General features: G+C 43.4%; 1 protein-coding gene across 2 annotated transcripts; it reads right to left on the reverse strand.

Moving 5' to 3' along the window:
- Positions 1 to 2,778: 2,778 nt before the first annotated feature.
- Positions 2,779 to 17,715, reverse strand: LOC129815624 (transmembrane protein adipocyte-associated 1 homolog). Of its 2 annotated transcripts, XM_055869596.1 has the most exons (11): positions 17,307 to 17,554; positions 16,686 to 16,851; positions 16,149 to 16,281; positions 15,681 to 15,767; positions 12,410 to 12,482; positions 11,553 to 11,632; positions 11,278 to 11,388; positions 10,912 to 10,972; positions 9,484 to 9,586; positions 7,332 to 7,412; positions 2,779 to 6,990 (listed from the first exon to the last, which is right to left on the reverse strand). In XM_055869596.1, the coding sequence occupies exons 2-11, from the start codon at positions 16,835 to 16,837 to the stop codon at positions 6,729 to 6,731; spliced, it is 1,143 nt and encodes a 380-aa protein (XP_055725571.1). In that variant the 5' UTR covers positions 16,838 to 16,851; positions 17,307 to 17,554; the 3' UTR covers positions 2,779 to 6,728. The 2 variants fall into 2 exon arrangements, with proteins under 2 accessions (XP_055725571.1, XP_055725572.1); XM_055869597.1 differs by lacking the exon at positions 9,484 to 9,586 and having other exon boundaries at positions 6,749 to 6,990; positions 17,307 to 17,715.
- Between the last annotated feature and the right edge of the window lie 1,149 nt (positions 17,716 to 18,864).

Here is an 18,864-nt window from a genome sequence, read left to right on the forward strand (position 1 = left end):
TCACCTTTCTGTTCCCATCAGACAGAGAGAGTTCTCTCTGTGCTGTGTTTGAGTCCAGAGTAAGCTGACAGGCATATTGTAAGAAGCGTTCTCTGGTCTTGGGCTCTGGAGGCAGTAAACATCATTTTTCAGTCCTCTCTGCTGCAGCTGACACTGCATCATGGCCTTTTTGTTCATCCATTGTACAAATATAACAAACCCACTGCTGATCGGTAGGGCAGTAAATATCCAGCAGTTTGTCATGACGAGAGAAGATCTTCTCCTGTAGATGTGTGGTGGCTTTGACCAGATTGTGTTTCTTTAGTCCAGGAGTATCATAGTGAGGCTGGAGGTGAGTCTCACAGCAGTCACCAGACAGGACATGAGGGCTTTCTGCTTTCTGGTCCCAGTGCAGAAATCACATCCCACATCTCCAGGTCCAGCATAGTGTAACGGATGTGAAATGGCTAGCTAGTTAGCGGGTACGCGCTAGTAGCATTTCAATCAGTTACGTCACTTGCTCTGAGACTTTAAGTAGGGTTGCCCCTTGCTTTGCAAGGGCCGCGGCTTTTGTGGAGCAATGGGTAACGACGCTTCGTGGGTGTCAGTTGTTGATGTGTGCAGAGGGTCCCTGGTTCGCGCCCGTGTCGGGGCGAGGGGACGGTTTAAAGTTATACTGTTACATTGATGCTGTTGACCCGGATCACTGGTTGCTGCGGAAAAGGAGGAGGTTGAAAGGGGGGTGAGTGTAACGGATGTGAAATGGCTAGCTAGTTAGCGGGTACGCGCTAGTAGCATTTCAATCAGTTACGTCACTTGCTCTGAGACTTTAAGTAGGGTTGCCCCTTGCTTTGCAAGGGCCGCGGCTTTTGTGGAGCAATGGGTAACGACGCTTCGTGGGTGTCAGTTGTTGATGTGTGCAGAGGGTCCCTGGTTCGCGCCCGTGTCGGGGCGAGGGGACGGTTTAAAGTTATACTGTTACAATAGCACAGGACTCCAGGCTGCTCCCCGTTCTGCTCTATCTTCTTTAGTTTTTCTACCACCTCAGCAAACATGTTATTTTTCTTTAGAGCAGGCCTTTGAGTGAAGGTCTGTGTGAAATTGGGGCAGCTGTAGAACCCTTTGTCATCATCCTGATCACAGCAGCCTTCAATACAGCTCCTACAGTAATGTGTTCACAGTTAATAGTAACCAGCTCCTTCAGTATATCCAGACAGACAGAACAACAGAACTGGTCCTGGTCCAGCAGAACTCCCTGTTGAGACATTTAAACTGTTGTTGTTCACTCGCAAACAGACAGACGACACAGAGACTCAGATCAGTTTTGTTTGCTCAGAAGAGAGTTTGTAGGAGGGGGAGGGACTTCCTGGTTCTGCCAGAGGAGTAGGGTTAAAGGGCGCGAGTGAGGGAGGTAAGAGAGAGAGAGAGAGAACTGCATGAATCTTCAAGAGAGGACAGAGATTTGTGTTCCTAGGTTAGGACCATTAATATGGAAACAATGAAATAATGAACCTACTCAAATGTGAGTTGTTAGACTGAGCAACACCTACTTCATATATTCTAAGGTTGTGTAAAAAAGGAAACCCTGATAAAATATAAGGGTAACAATTTCTATGAAGTACATGTATAATGATTTATAACATCCTTTTTAATGCCTAATAATACAATTCTAATGTATTCTGAAACTGACTAGAAGGGTGCATAATTACTTATAGGTGGTTATAAAACTGTACAATCTTTTATAGATAATTAAAGGGGAAGTTCACCCTTCGGAGATCTTATATGTTTTGTTCTATGAGAATCTTCATCAGCTAACATCACTTTTTGTGAATTTGAAAGCATTTATGTAGTGGGCATGTTAGCTAACTGCTATTATATCATAGAACAAAACAAATAAAATCTCCAAAGCCTATATTAACCTCAAACCTTATTTTCGGTGTTTATTCCAAAATACTATTCTTTCCCCATTCATTTCCCCCTAGGGATGGCTGAACGAACTAGAGGTAACTCATTTCAGGTTAATAGGACTACAAGGTGGCGAGCTCTATTACGGTTAAAAGTTTCATTTTCTTATTGTAGCTTACCAGCTGCTACAGTGTTGTGTGCTGGCCAGACCACGACGCATAGCGGGCTGGGGGAACCGAGAACACAGTTGGGCTGATGTTGCTTCCAGAGGCAGTTTGGAACTCGGTAGTGAGTGTTGCAACCGAGGATAGAATATTTTTAGGCGCTACGCAGTTCAGCGGTCCTGTTCTGTGAGCTTATGTACCCTACTACTTTGTGGCTGAGCAGTTGTTGCTGCTAGACATTGCCACATCACAATAACAGCACTTACAGTTGACCAAGGCAGCTCTAGGAGGGCCGAATGAGGAACTGACTTGTTGAAAAGGTGGCATCCTATGACGGTGCAGGTTGAAAGTCACTAAGCTTTGCATGGCAGTGTGCTCGATTGTATAGCCCCGTCAGCAAACAGGTGTGGCTGAAATAGCCAAAACCACTCATTTGAAGGGGTGTCCACATACTTTTGTATATATAGTATATATGGCCAATATGCTATGGGCTGTTCTTATGCACAACACAACGTGGAGTGCCTAGAAAAAGCCATTAGCTTTGGCAACATATCACAAACCCACAAGGTGTCTTACTGCCATTATAAACTGCTTCCCAACGCAAAAAGTAAATTTGTCTTACACGTGGTATACGGTCTGATATACCACAGCTTTCAGCCAATCAGCATTCAGGGCTTGAACCACCCAGTGTAACGGCTTCCGTCGGTAGAAGGAGAGGAGGACCAAAGTGCAGCGTGGTATGTATCCATCTTTATTAGAATACTTCTTCAAGACGAACAAAACAATAAACAGACGAAAACCAACGAAGCTACAGTCCTGAACTAGAGAAAATAGAAAACATGAACAGGAACAATCACCCACAAACCAACAGGCCATCTTAATATGGTTCCCAATCAGAGACAATGACAAACACCTGCATCTGATTGAGAACCATTAGGCCAAACAACAAACCCAACATAGACACACAAAACATAGAATGCCCACCCAGCTCACGTCCTGACCAACACTAAAACAAGGAAAACACAAAACGAACTATGGTCAGAACGTGACACCCAGTTTATAAAGTAGAATACGCTACACACAAGTATCCCTCAATCGTGTGTAGTACTTCCTTTAGAATGTTGTAGTATACAATTGGAAATACTACAGTATTATCCCCCCAAAAAACACTAGTAAATACTAAAGTAATGTCTGCAAAAAAAAACGTACATGCCAAGTACAGACCATATATTGTGTTCCCTACGGGTTATAGAAAAGAGCAGAAGCTTTGAACTACCCATTCAGACTCCAGTCCTACCTACAGGTTATAGAAAAGAGCAGAAGCTTTGAACTACCCATTCAGACTCCAGTCCTACCTACAGGTTATAGAAAAGAGCAGAAGCTTTGAACTACCCATTCAGACTCCAGTCCTACCTACAGGTTATAGAAAAGAGCAGAAGCTTTGAACTACCCATTGACTCCAGTCCTACCTACAGGTTATAGAAAAGAGCAGAAGCTTTGAACTACCCATTCAGACTCCAGTCCTACCTACAGGTTATAGAAAAGAGCAGAAGCTTTGAACTACCCATTCAGACTCCAGTCCTACCTACGGGTTATAGAAAAGAGCAGAAGCTTTGAACTACCCATTCAGACTCCAGTCCTACCTACGGGTTATAGAAAAGAGCAGAAGCTTTGAACTACCCATTCAGACTCCAGTCCTACCTACGGGTTATAGAAAAGAGCAGAAGCTTTGAACTACCCATTCAGACTCCAGTCCTACCTACGGGTTATAGAAAAGAGCAGAAGCTTTGAACTACCCATTCAGACTCCAGTCCTACCTACAGGTTTTGGAAAATGTGCTCTTTTAGCATTTGTCCTGTAGGTTTCCTCAATGAGAAAGCACACACATGTCCAAGATAATAAAATAAAAACACTATAGTAAATACAGTAATGTCCACAAACACACTACAGTATACTAGTCATGTCCACAAAAACACTACAATAAAGTTTTAAACTACAGTGAACACGATAGTATAAAATATACCATTCTCTGTATTTATACCACAGTATACTATAGAATTTTGTCATGTGGGACCCCATGGCAAAATGTGTAGAATTACAGGAAATTTACTTAAAAAAAATGTCTCTCCTCACCATCAAGAGGGGGGGCCACTAAAATGCTCTGCTTGCGAAGTAACCCCACCCCCCCTTCAAACCAAATCTTGCTTAGGGCCTCCAAAAGGAAAGGTCACTTTTCCAGGACATGCAGTATTCTCCACAGTATAGGTGGATAAAATAATCTGAATGCAATTACATTTTATCGTGTATCATAGGCGACCATAAAGGGGCTGGGAATTGTACCTCTGTAGTCATCCCCTGCCTCCCAGAAATCTAAATCTCCAAATGTTGTGCATGTTTGTACAAGAAAGATGATTGGTTAGTCCAAAATATATATAAAATTGTATGCCATACATTCAGCTTTGGCTAACCCCAGACAACAGAAACACTGCATGCCATGCACAACTGAAATATTTACTGGGACCGCTTTTCCATTTGCAATACCACAACAAAACAACAAGGGGAGACACGGTCCAAAGAAAATAGATACGGGCAGCCTATAGGAATGAAAAGGAAGCCTATTTTAATAGTCTCTCATGGAATGCTGAAACACATCAACTGTTCTTTTATTTTAATTGAATAGTGTATCATTGAGCTATAAATTGTTCACAAATTGCTGGCATCAAGTATGCTCACTCTTTTTCAAAGTTCTTTTATTTACCATCTTAAATATTTTATTCAATCTTTAACATGACTGTGCTTGCATTTGAAACCCACACCCAGAGACCTTATTCATGATGATTTGAGTATAGTATAATTTTGTACCTCAAATGCAACTCTTCCGACATTTCTGTAGAAATATAAGGCAGTGTTTGAGAGCAAGCAACAGTCTGTTAATGCAGGGCAGGTATTGGGAAGAGCAAAGCAGAAGACTTGTATAAAATACTACAATGACAATATAAAACACTTGTTTTGTGGTGGCTTACGCTTATGAAAAAAATTAATGTCTCTTATATTACGTAGTGATGCTATCACAGTAGGTTAGGGACACCGTAAATTGGGCAGAACGGGCTTGTGGTAATGACTTGAATAAAATACATCAAACACATGGTTTCCATGTGTGTGACGCCATTCCATTTACTCTGCTCCAGCCATTATGATGAGCCATCCTCCTCTCACTAGCCTCCACTGGATGCTATGTCACATGAATAACTTTACCCACTTCACAATTTATCATAGCAAACATAATATTAATCTTTGGGGGAATGAATATAGTGACAAAATCAAGAGGGGCATAAACAAAACTAAAATCAAAAAAGTGACATCGTAATTCACACAAACTGGAATGACATTGTTTTCAGGCACCAATAAAATTGGATTCCCAGCAAGCCATGTGTTGTGGGCTATTAAGTTCACAGCAGACATACAAGTAGGAATTAACACAAGCCATGTGTTGTGGGCTATTAAGTTCACAGCAGACATACAAGTAGGAATTAACACAAGGAAGTAGGGCTTCATGAAAATTGGTATTTAGTTTGCGTTGAGCATCATGAGCAAGCAGATGGACTTTGTTTAAAAGTTGCTCTTTCTTTGTGATGAAATCATGGTTGACTATAAAGAACACAAGGGAAACCCCATAAGGTGACTTCGTCAATCATTTCATATAGTGAAACTAATTTTAAGTCGTTTAAAAAAAAACTCACTTTTGGGTTGAATCCAATGTATATGGGCATGAATATTTCTTGAAATAAAAATGTCCACAAAAAACATTGTTTCGCCACAAGTGCTGTTCCTGCCTTCTCCATCTCATTTGATTGGTGGTTGGAAAGTTTTACTTAAGTCATAAGCACCTTTAATACCAGGAATGATCAGCTGATGGAACTACCTATCGACATAAAACCAAGCAGTCACTAAAATAAATAAAACAGACGGCAAACAATAGCATAAAATAGGTACAGGCGATGCGGGTGCGACATGGCGTCCATTTTGTGTCTCTCCCAGCCCCAGCATCAAGTTACATACATACCAGTTGCACTGCTAATTGTCTGACATGGCATACCAAGTCCCTGTAGACTCAAGCCAAACAGGTCTTGAATTTGTACATGACGTTACACTGTAGGATTTCGATCATCAACAAGAGTGGGGAAAAAAGAACTGATATCAAACATTTAAAAAATAATTAAGCACACTTGATTCATTATGAGTGATGCAATTTAGAGAAGGATCCTAGCGCAATAAGAACACGGCTGGCCTATAGCGAGCGAGGCAGTTATTCAATACAAGACGATTATAAATCTAATACAAGGCCACAGTTAATGGACTTTACCTCAGTTGTAATCCTTCGATGGAAATGTATCGGACATTACCTTTACATTATCTTCTTATCTTGGTCAGCCACACACTCATTTACAGGGGGGATAACACTTGACTGAAGTTGTAGAAATATCCCCTGCAGGTATTGGGGGAAAATGTCATGTTCGAGCCAGAATGGACAAGGCAGCAAGATCCAAAATGAAGAACAGACAGGGGCTGAAATGAGAGTCAATTCAGTGTCTCCAGAGGGAGAGAGAGCCATAGCAAACTCCAACTTCTCCACTCAACAAGTCCAACATCCCCTATCCTGCCTTCTCATTTCCTCTCTTCTCAGGCGTTGATGGCTCTCCAGCGGTCGCTGTTTATGCTACCCGGCCCGAAAGGACCAGAGGCCACATTGTCCAGGTAAGCAACTATGCCGGTGCCCATGGTTGCAGCAGTCAGGCCATCTATCTGGGTGCCAGGGTAGAAGGAGCCCCGTTCCAGCTGCTCCTTGTGGCCCAGGCCTGAGGCGGGGGGCAGGTGGACATCCGTCTGGTCATCAGGCTCGTCCACCTGGCACTTGTAGGAGAAGAGGACCTTGGGCTCTGAGCTGGAGGAAGGATGAAGAGAGATGGTAGAGAGAGGGGCAAGGAGAGAAAGTGAGAGGGATAAAGAGACCAAACACGACAGGGGAGCGCGATTGTATCCCAAGGTGGCAGTAAAACGTGACCAAACAAATTTGAGAACATTGCCGTGTCCTCCATCCTTCTTTCCTCAATTCATCTCAAAGCGCATTGGATCAGAGGATCTAAGACCCCTCCTTTGAACCCCTCCTCAATGAGCCTTGAGAGGAATTGAGAAAAAAAAGACAAAAGGACAGCGGAAGCAAGGATTTGACATCAAGTAACATTTTCAGACAAAGCCATTGTTTTTGGCCTTTGATCTACATACCCGAAGAAGCCTTTGAGGAAGGTGACGTAGATGAGTGGGGCAAACACAGAGAAGTAGATGAAGGTGGTGACATCCACGCAGCTGCTCAAATCACACAGAAACACAAACTTTAACAGGGGGCTGACTGTGACCCCCACGCAGTAGCCGTACCTTAAGGGCGGGCTGCCTTCTGCGAATTAGTAGGTGATCGAATAATCACCCACTTCCCTCCATTCTGCTAGCTAAAGTGCAATCCTTGGGAGAATAAAATATACAAGTTACGCGGAAGATTAAACTACCAACAGGACCTTAAAAACTAACATTTTATGCTTCACGGAGTTGTGGCTGAACGACGACAATATCAACATACTGGTTAGAAGATGTACCGGCAGGATAGAACAGCGGCATCTGGTAAGAGACAGTTTTCATCTGTATTCTTCGTAGCTGTTTTACATACCACCACAGTCAGAGGCTGGCTGTAAGTCAGCATTGAATGAGCTGTATTCCGCCATAAGCAGACAAGAAAACGCTCACCCAGAGGCGGCACTCCTAGTAGCCGGGGACTTTAATGCAGGGAAACTTAAATCCGTTTTACAAAATTTCTATCACCATGTTAAATGTGCAACCTGCCTAAATGACTAACGACCGGTGGCACTCACATCTGTAGCCATGAAGTGCTTTGAAAGGCTGGTCATGGCTCACAACACCATCATCCCAGAAACCCTAGACCCAATACAATTTGCATACCGCCCCAACAGATCCACAGATGATGACACAACAGTGGTAGGCCTGATCACCGACAACGATGAGACAGCCTATAGGGAGGACAGAGACCTGGCCGTGTGGTTCCAAGACAACAACCTCTCCCTCAACGTGATCAAGACAACGGGGATGATTGTGGACTCCAGGAAAAAGAGGACAGAGCACTCACCCATTCTCATCGACAGGGCTGCAGTGGAGCAGGTTGAGAGCATCCACATCACCAACAAACTAACATCGTCCAAGCACACCAAGACAGTCGTGAAGAGGGCATGACAAAACCTATACCCCCTCAGGAGACTGAAAAGATTTGGCATGGGTCCTCAGATCCTCAAAAGGTTCTACAGCTGCACCGTCGAGAGCATCCTGACTGGTTGCATCACTGCCTGGTATGGCAACTGCTCGCCCTCCGACCGCAAGGCACTACAGAGGGTAGTGCAAACGGCCCAGTACATCACCGGGGCCAAGCTTCCTGCCATCCAGGACCTCTATACCAGGCGGTGTCAGTGGAAGGCCCTAAAAATTGTCAAAGACTCCAGCCACCCTAGTTAGACTGTTCTCTTTGCTACCGCACGGCAAGCAGTACCGGAGCACCAAGTCTAAGTCCAAGAGGCTTCCAAACGGCTTCAACCCCAAAGCCATAAGACTCCTGAACATCTAGTCAAATGGCTACCCAGACTATTTGCATTGTCGTCCCCTCTTTACACCACTGCTACTCTCCATTGTCATCTATGCAGTCACTTTAATAACTCTACCTACATGTAGATAACCAGTGCCCCCGCACATTGACTCTGTATCGGTACCCCCCTTTATAGTCTCGCAATTGTTATTTTACTGCTGCTCTTTAATTACTTATCTCTTATCCATATTTTTTTTAAACTGCATTGTTGGCTAGGGGTTCGTAAGTTAGCATTTCACTGTAAGGTCAACACCTAATGTATTCGGCTCATGTGACTAATACAATTTGATTTGAAGAGCTCCATAAGCCGGGACCAGAATAACACTTGGCTTCAGTTAGGCTACACAGAAAACATCAGAACATGGACACGCCAAACAAGCTGCTCCGCTTTGAGGGGAAAGTGAATTTCAGATATGTCCTTTTTACTTGGACCATCAGTTATTATGTACTTGGTCCATCAGCTATAAGGTCTACGTAACACTATCATTAACAGGCCAGCGGATAAAAACCTTGAGAAACCGATTGCTTTGCAGTTTGGCTACAGTTTACTGATTAAACACAGATGTTAAAGAAACGGGACTACGCGCTGTGATAAATGTTTCAAAGTGTGATTGATAAGAATGTTTAAGCCTGTTGTGATCTTCATTAGAATACATCGTAGTGTGATGATTTAGTCTTTTGCTTAAACTCTTGAATCACCAGCACATCCTTCTACACACAGAAGCAGCCACTCACCAGAGCCCCTCTATGATGCCGGCACACAGAAGGGCACTGCCCAGCCCCTGGACCAGATTGAGCAGGGACAGAACGGCAGAGTACACATAAAAACTCTTCTTAGCTGTGGAGGAAGGGGATGAAGAGGAAACAAGGGGTGTGCATTACCTCTGCAGCTATAGAATCTACTGCTGCTGAACTATGACAGACCACTCCTAAAAACTAGATACTGTGCATTTGAACATTGGTCTCTGGATGGCTAAACAATCAAACAATTCTGAATGTGAATACATGTCAATCGATTTTTAGATACATTCTCATCAATGACAACATTCTAGAACTGAGTTACCACTCATCTAAGTCTCGTATCCAGGGTAATCTGGTTAATGATTATATAATGTTGATTATGTGGCTCCTTCCTTGTAGAATGTTGACAGCTGTATAGAAGACTAGGCCACTCTCCAGCTAAACATTAACATAAGAGAGTCAAAAAGAACTGTGGTAGATGAGGAAAGGACCCTGAAAAAAACCCTCTACCATCTATACACGGCATTGCCTAAAGTATGTGGACACCCCTTCAACTTAGTTGATTTAGCTATTTCAACCACAACCGTTGCTGACAGGTGTATAAAAATCGAGCACACAGTCATGCTATCTTCATAGACAAACACTGGCAGTAGAATGGCCTTACTGAAGAGCTCAGTGACTTCCGACGTGGCACCGTCATAGGATGTCACCTTTCCAACAAGTCAGTTGGTCAAATGTGTGCCCTGCTAGAGCTGCGCCGGTCAACTGCTAGTGCTGTAATTGTGAAGTTGAAACGTCTTGGAGCAACAACGGTTCAGCCTCGAAGTGGTAGGCCACACAAGCTCACAGAATGGGACCGTCGAGTGCTGAAGCGAGTAAAAATCATCTGTCCAACCAAGTTACAAACTGCCTCTGGAAGCAACATCAGCACAACGACTGTTCATGGCCGAGGAGCCGCACTCAAGCCTAAAATCACGATGTGCAATGCCAAGCATCGGCTGGAGTGGTATAAAGCTCCCCACCATTGGACTCTGGAGCAGTGGAAAAGCGTACTCTGGAGTAATCAATCACACTTCACCAACGCTACCTGCTCCAATGCATAGTGCCAAATGTAAAGTTTAGATAATGGTCTGGGGCTGTTTTTCATGGTTTGGGCCAGGCCCCTTAGTTCCAGTGAAGGGAAATCTTAACGCTACAGCATTCAATGACATTCTAGATGATTCTGTGCTTCCAACTTTGTGGCAACAGTTTGGGGAAGGCCCTTTCCTGTTTCAGCAGCAAAAGGGGGACCTGTGTTATAGCAGCAAAAGGGGTACATTAATGCCCATGATTTTGGAATGAGATGTTTGACAAGCAGGTGTCCACATACTTTTCGCCATGTAGTGTAGCTTGCTTGGTGAATAAAATGTCCCAATAACTCACATGGCAGAGATATTCTCTCCCTCACCGGGGTTTTGGGAAGGATGACAACCAAAGAGTAGACCTGGAAGGAAAAGGACCAGTGTTTTACTCTCAAACAGTTTATTCAGTTAGTGCTTTGTGTTCACAGTGGTGGATGCATATGTGCTTATTTTCATTCCAATCCAAATGAGACGGCTAAATGTCCAAATGTGTGGGACACGCATGTTCAATTCTACCCTTTCTCAAAACAAGACTGATTAAAATCCTCTCTGTCCGTGTATTATTTGAACACAAGTTAACTTTTTTTTTTATACAATTACATTAATAAGATTTATTTTTATTTTTATTCAAAGCACTGCATTTGCTTTGCAGCCACTAGCCGCTCACCAGGAAGAAGCAGCAGGAGCTGGCCAACCAAAACTGGCGTCCTCCGTGGCCGTAGATGTTGAAGTCCTCGGCGGACAGGTGCTCGTCGGGGTACACGATCTCCAGTGTGCCCTGAGGGTGCAAGGGGAATAGGCCTAGCTAAGAGGAAACGTGGTATCTATGGAGCTGTGATTGGTTCAGCTTCTAACACCCGGGTCTTGGTCCGTAGGGCACAACATAGTAAAAATGTAAAACATCGTCAAACTAAAAATCAGCATTCAGGACTCTAGTCTTACCTGTGTGATTGAGTAGCCCAGTGCCAGTACAGCAGTGATAGCCAGCACACGCTTTATACTGGACTGACTCTCAAGGTGGCCTGTCAACAGAGGAAACGTTTAGAAGCCATGCTTTCAACAGCACCACTAAGGAGTTGAGTGCGTTGGTCCTGAATACTGGAAACGGACACAAAGTGAATGTAATATGGCGATGATTCCACCATGCCAATTCAAATAAAAACAGAATTTGAATTGCTGTAGTAATAGTCAGAGATGGGATTTTTCCTGATGAACCAATAATACAAATCTGTTGTCCTGCTCACACCCCTGGCTATGCCAAAATCTGCATACAGCTTTACTGTTTATACTGCCTATAAAAGAGCCTAATCCCACCCCCCTCTAAGGACACATTCAATTTAAACAACTCATATATTCACCTCTGCTTATACAGTGCATGACTATATGTGTGACTGTAGTCATACCAGTTGCGGTGACCAAGTCATCCCAAGTGTTAGTCTTCCAGCAGAAGTGAGACGGGCAGACAGGAAGAGTTTTAGTTTTGCAGATCATTAAACATTTTGACTGTACATTGCACATTTGTTTAACTAATGTGCTGTTTTTAGTACCCTATCCGGACACACACATTAAGTCATGTACTTCTCCATATTGTCCTAAGAAATCTTTGTATTTAGCATGTGCATGGTAGTGTTTGTTTTCATATCTTTTACAGTTAGCCTGGGTGCCAGTCTGTTTCTGCTATCAAGCGGTTGACATGATAGCATAAGCTGATTCTGGGACCAGGCTACTGTACAGTGGATTTGAGTTGCAGGAGATGTCGTTATGAATCAAAATACTGTGGTGGTTATTGGAAGACCCACCAAAAGCCAGTCCCAGGATAATAACACTGAGCTCCACGGTGAGCAGAAAGAAACGGCTGATCTCCCACAGCACCTAAAGGAGACAACATTGAGAAGACGTAAATCTCAGCCGTCTCAAATCGCCTCTGCGGCTCTTCACCTTTCCTTAATCTGCATTTCTCTTTTACTTATCCGCTCTCCTCATCAGTATCATTTTATATATGCACTTTTCTGCACCACGCTCTTTTTGGGCATCATGACGCAAAAATATTAATAATTTATTTGGACATTTTAGCCTCTGTTTTGGATTTATCCACATTCTCAAAGGTGTGCAGGTCGGCAGGTAGCTGGCAGGTAGAAGCGTTGGGCCAGTAACCGAAAGGTTGCTGGATCGAATCCCCGAGCTGACAAGGTACAAATCTGTTGTTCTGCCCCTTAGCAAGGCAGTTAACCCACTGTTCCCCAGGCGCCGAAGACAAGAATGTCGATTTTATTCATTTTTTATTTCACCGGGTAGGCCAGTTGAGAACAAGTTCTCATTTACAACTGTGAGCTGGCCAAGACAAAGCAAAGCAGTGTGACAAAAACACAGAGTTACACATGGGACAAACAAACGTACAGTCAATAATACAATAGAAAAATCTATATACAGTGTGTGCAAATGTAGTAAGGTTAGGGAGGTAAGGCAATAAAATAGGCCATAGTGGCGAAATAATTACATTTTATCATTAACACTGGAGTGATAGATGTGCAGATGATGATGTGTAAGTAGAGATACTGGGAGACCAACAAAAGACAAAAGAAATAACAATATGGGGATGAGGTAGTTGGGTGGGCTATTTACAGATGGGCTGTGTACAGATACAGTGATCAGTAAGCTGCTCTGACCGCTGATGCTTAGTAAGGGAAATATAAGACTCCAGCTTCAGTGACTTTTGTAATTCATTCCAGTCATTGGCAGCAGAGAACTGGAATGAAAGGCAGCCAAAGGATGTGTTGGCTTTGGGGATGACCTGTGAAATATACCTATTGGAGCGCGTGCTATGAGTGGGTATTGCTATGGTGACCAGTGAGCTGAGATAAGGCGGGGCTTTACCTAGCAAAGACTTACAGATGACCTGGAGCTAGTGGGTTTGGCAACGGATATGTAGCGAGGGCCAGCCAACGAGAAGATACAGGTCGCAGCGGTGGGTAGTATATGGGGCTTTAGTGACAAAACGGATGGCAGTGTGATAGACTGCATGCATCCAATTGTTGAGTAGAGTGTTGGAGGCTATTTTGTAAATGACATCGCCAAAGTCAAGGATCGGTAGGATAGTCAGTTTTACGAGGTTATGTTAAGCAGCATGAGTGAAGAAGGCTTTGTTTGCGAAATAGCAAGCCAATTCTAGATTTAATTTTGGATTGGAGATGCTTAATGTGAGTCTGGAAGGAGAGTTTACAGTCTAACCAGACACCTAGGTATTTGTAGTTGTCCACATATTCTAAGTCAGAACCGTCCAGAGTAGTGATGCTAGTCGGGCGGGAGGGTGCAGGCAGCGATGGGTTAAAGAGCATGCATTTAGTTTTACTAGCGTTTAAGAGCAGTTGGAGGCCACGGAAGGAGAGTTGTATAGCATTGAAACACGTTTGGAGGTTTGTTCACACAGTGTCCAAAGAGCCAGATGTATAAAAAATGGTGTCGTCTGCGTAGAGGTGGATCAGAGAATCACCAGCAGCAAGAGCGACATCATTGATGTATACAGAGAAAAGAGTCGGCCTGAGAATTGATCCCTGTGGCACCCCCATAGAGACTGCCAGAGGTCCGGACAACAAGCCCTCCAATTTGACACACTGAACTCTGAGAAGTAGTTGGTAAACCAGTCGAGGTAGTCATTTGAGAAACAAAGGCTATTGAGTCTGCCGATAAGAATGGGATGATTGACAGAGTCGAAAGCCTTGGCCAGGTCGATGAAAACGGCTGCACAGTTCTGTCTTTTATCGATGGCGGTTATGATATAATTTAGGACCTTGAGCGTGGCTGAGGTGCACCCATGATCAGCTCGGAAACCAGATTGCATAGCGGAGAAGGTACAGTGGGATTTGAAATGGTCGGTGATCTGTTTGTTGACTTGGCTTTTGAAGACTTTAGAAAGGCAGGGCAGGATGGATATAGGTCTGTAACAGTTTGGGTCTAGAGTGTCTCCCTCTTTGAAGATGGGGATGACCGCGGCAGCTTTCCAATCTTTAGGGATCTCCGACGATACGAAAGAGAGGCTGAACAGGCTAGTAATAGGGGTTGCAACAATTGCGGCAAATAATTTTAGAAAGAGGGTCCAGATTGTCTAGCCCAGCTGATTTGTAGGGATCCAGATTTTGCAGCTCTTTCAGAACATCAGCTATCTGGATTTGGGTGAAGGATAAGCGGGGGAGTTTGGGCATATTGCTGCGGGGGGTGCAGAGCTGTTGGCCGGGATAGGGGTATCCAGGTGGAAAGCATGGCCGGCCGTAGAAATTCTCGATTATCGTAGATTTATCGGTGGTGACAGTTTTTCCTAGCCTCAGTGCAGTGGACAGCTGGGAGGAGGTGATCTTATTCTCCATGGACTTTAGTGTCCAAAAGCTTTTTGGAATTAGTGCTACAGGATGCAAATTTCTGTTTGAAAAAGCCAGCCTTCGCTTTTCTAACTGACTGTGTATATTGGTTCCTGACCTCCCTGAAAAGTTGTATATCGCGGTGGCTATTCAATGCTAATGCAGTACGCCACAGTCCTTCGCACCCCTCTGATTCAGAGGGGTTGGGTTAAATACGGAAGACACATTTCTGTTGTTCAACTGACGAGGTATCCCACTTTCCATCACAGCAGCCTATAAAACACATTTTACCCCAAGACACTAGAAGATGACTCAGAAAAGAAAGAAACTCATAGATATCTGCCATGTTTGTCCTGATCATAGCAGACATCTGACTGCCCTCTTTCTGTTCTGAGATAATCATCTTGTGAAATGTCCTGTGATATTATGCTTTTCTGGATCCGAAAGGGTACCCCTTTCCCCTTTTTACGCAAGATGGGCTGAAGCCGAGGACACTCATTGACTTATGATCTACCTCCATATAACGTTCATCTGTGTGTAGTGCATTACACATCCAAAGTCTTTGTGCATCTACAACAGCTGTTGCAAAGAGCCTTTAGCTGTTATGAATGATGACAGAAAGTCTATTTCACACTACAAGTGGGATAGAAGGCACTGTAAACAGCTTGAGCACAGGTGGTTCATAGTGTCACCATTTATGCCCTACATGTTGCCTTACCTTGTCAATGATGGTGGCAGAACTTGATGCACTGATGGTCATGGACACGATGGCACGGGTGATTCCCACCGCTGCCACCACAAACACCTGGGAGGACAAGGGTCAGACATCCATTAAAAAAGAGGGGTTGTGGGCAGTGGGGGCGAACAGGTTCGTCATTATCCATATTTGTCAGTGTCATTGTGTTCATATCAGTGCAAGGTAGAAAACCAATATCTCAAAGACACGTTTGAGATAGCAATTACCATCTGATATTGTGAAATGAATCAATATGAATTCAGTTAACCCACTATGTTATTCCTTTATTTTTGCTAAATTCTATATTCAGCATCTGAAGCATGTCAGAGAGCTGTCAAACTACATTTGCCTTTAAAAAAATCTATCAAGAGCCTACTTTTTGTATATGTCTGGACTTCTCTTATCTGCACAAGTTCTATTTCCAGAGATTGGATATAAGTGGTTACCTACCAGAATGTAGAAGGTAATAAAGATGGGGCTGGAGGTGAGTGTGATTTTGGCCCTGGCTGAGGGCAGTTTCCACATCAAGAACATGAAGAAAACTAGATTGGGAATGAGCAGCATGAGGTCCCAAAACCGAACTCTGATGGGGAGAGACAGGCAAAAGGACATGAAAATGTCTTGGAAGCTTGGGCTGTGAATCTCAACCCTTATTATAGACCAATCCAAACCTTGTCACCTGCTGTGCAGTCTACAGAGTGTATAAAACATTAGGAACACCTTCCAAATATTGAATTTCACCCCCTTTGGTCTCAGAATAGCCTTCATTTGTCAGGGCATGGACTCACAAGGCGTCGACAGCATTTCACAGGGATACTGTGAAACCACACTAAATACACAACTCAACAGTTCCAGCAATGTGAATGTCACACCTGAGCTGACACCTCTTGTCTTACCATGTTTCAAAATGTTGCATTGAGGTAATGCATTACGTTGTAAAGAAACACAATTATAGTGACAGGACCAACACAGCCCTAACTGGCTTACCTTAACTCGCCAATTTCCTCGTATAGGACCTGCAAACATCTGTGAGGCTCTGGTCCCCAGGTTGGTGTTGCTGATGTGTTCTCCACTGAGGTAGGCAATATACTGCCATTGTATTGCGCAATCATCACCACCGCAGTCACAGACTCGAGCATAATACATTCAAAGCCTAGTAGTAGGGGCACATGTGTTACAGGGGATACAATTGCCACAATGGGTTGTTGTCATTCAAGGTCAATTAATAGCGGTTCTCTTGTTCCCTAACGTAGTTATATTTACAGATAGATTGGTAAATTATTCAGCAAGGGTTTCTTCGACACGCTTGTTGTGTCAACTCTGTAGCCACACAACCATAAATTACTGGCTGTCTGTTCAATCGTGTCTTTCTCCACGTCAGGAGGTAAACATTACGTATCGGTAAAAGGAACGGTCAGTGTCACGAAACTTGCTGTTAACTTAGTTGGCTACTAGTAGTATAATGCTGACTGACGCATCTAACAGTAGTAACGTTAGTTACTAAGTTAAATGCTGACGTTAGCTCTATAACTTACAATATTAGTAGATGAGTAAAGTTAACTAGCTAACGTCAAAATGAATAACATAACACGCTAACAATCTTCTTACCTTTTCAGTAGTCTCAAATCCAGGGGGAAATTGTATATTGTGCAGGACCTTTTGCCGACAATAATGTTGGTACAAGGAACCTAGATATCATACTTTTGTCGACTGTTAAATTCATGAATTATCCGAGCCAGCTAGTCACCTGACAAACCGCATTCGCTTCTTTATCCTCGCCTCCTTCTCAAAACAGTGGATGAGAAGCCAGAGGTCCCGTCCCTCTGACCTTCTCCTCCAATGGGGTTTGAGAAAATGCGAAAATTGTGAGATTGAGATTCTCCCTTTCACTTCGATTTGGTTCAGTTTAGGGATAGCCATATGCAAACGTGAAAAATTAAATGGTTTTGGCATACTTCTGCAAATAAGCATCATTATAGCAATTATTAGTACCTATCATGATAAGTAACCAGTAATATGCGATACTTTACAATTCGTATTACAGCTATATGCAGAAACTATAAGTTGCCAGTATTGCATCTTGTCTTTGAAGACAAACTCTAACATTAAGGGACAGATCGAAATGTACTGGGGGGAGGGGTTGGTCCAACGAAAGGTGTCAACAAAAAAATGAACCCCCTCCACGACATAAAACATATTTTCACATGACCCTCCCCTCGTACTGTAAAACAAACTGACCCCCATAGAATTAACTCAAAATAATGTTTACCACCACAAATAACAATAAATGTAGCGACCCTGTTTATAAACATGGATATCGACTTTGCCACTTCAGCATGCTTTTGTGGAAGTGTCGAGCCACATTGGGCTTGTTGATGACACAAGTTTACTGGAGAACTGAGACGAAGTAGAGACTCTGGACAGGGTGGATATTCGTATAATAAAAAGCAGTTTTATTCAGAGGTAAAGATATCTGATACAAGCATGCTTGGACTCGTTCATTCAGCTCGTAATGAACCTGCAGACAGAGCCCAGATAACAGAAATACATAGTCATTTTATACAGCACAGAAAGTAGGTTGAGTCTGGTAGATCTGGTTTTCTGGTTGGTCCTGATCAGGTTGTTGTCTTCTCAGATTGGTCCGGATGAGCTGTGCGTCATCCTTCTGAGTCTTGTATCAAAAGTTCTTTGTTGCCAATGTTCAGTTAAAACAGGAGATTTAGGTGTGTGCGCAGATGTTCCTATCTAATCGGTGTTTATGAAAGGTTTACGTCAGCCCTCAGTCCTTGGTTATGTGTGTGTCTCATTATTTCGTGAAATACAGACCCAAGCACTCTTGCTCAAGGCTTTCCTGCCTTATCAGTGTTTATGAATGTTCTGTGTCAGCCATCTGTCTCTGGTGTGTGTGTGTCTCAGTTTCTGCTTGTGAGAAACCCTGTTTTTTAGAAAGAAGTTAGTTATAACAATGTAATAGCAATATGCTTGTGTTATTTACAATGGTATTTCTTACAGGCTACAGGCCAGAAGGTTGAGGGTTTTCCAACTCCCACAGACAAGCTCACGCTCCCTACATGTGCCATTACACTACAATTAGAGCCGGCTGCAGACAATGGTCAGCTTGGTTGGATATTAGAGATTCAACATTTTGATGCCATATTTATAATTA

The sequence above is a fragment of the Salvelinus fontinalis genome, chromosome 18, assembly GCF_029448725.1.
Source record: "Salvelinus fontinalis isolate EN_2023a chromosome 18, ASM2944872v1, whole genome shotgun sequence".
NCBI lineage: Eukaryota > Metazoa > Chordata > Actinopteri > Salmoniformes > Salmonidae > Salvelinus > Salvelinus fontinalis.

Excerpts from the sequence above, each read along its gene's own strand:
- LOC129815624 (XM_055869596.1), bottom strand. The coding sequence starts at position 16,837 with ATGCTCGAGTCTGTGACTGCGGTGGTGATGATTGCGCAATACAATGGC. Across the intron at positions 12,483-15,680 it reads CTGCCACCATCATTGACAAG|GTGCTGTGGGAGATCAGCCG; the intron begins GTAAGGCAACAT and ends TGTCTCCTTTAG. Across the intron at positions 10,973-11,277 it reads GCTCCTGCTGCTTCTTCCTG|GTCTACTCTTTGGTTGTCAT; the intron begins GTGAGCGGCTAG and ends TTTTCCTTCCAG.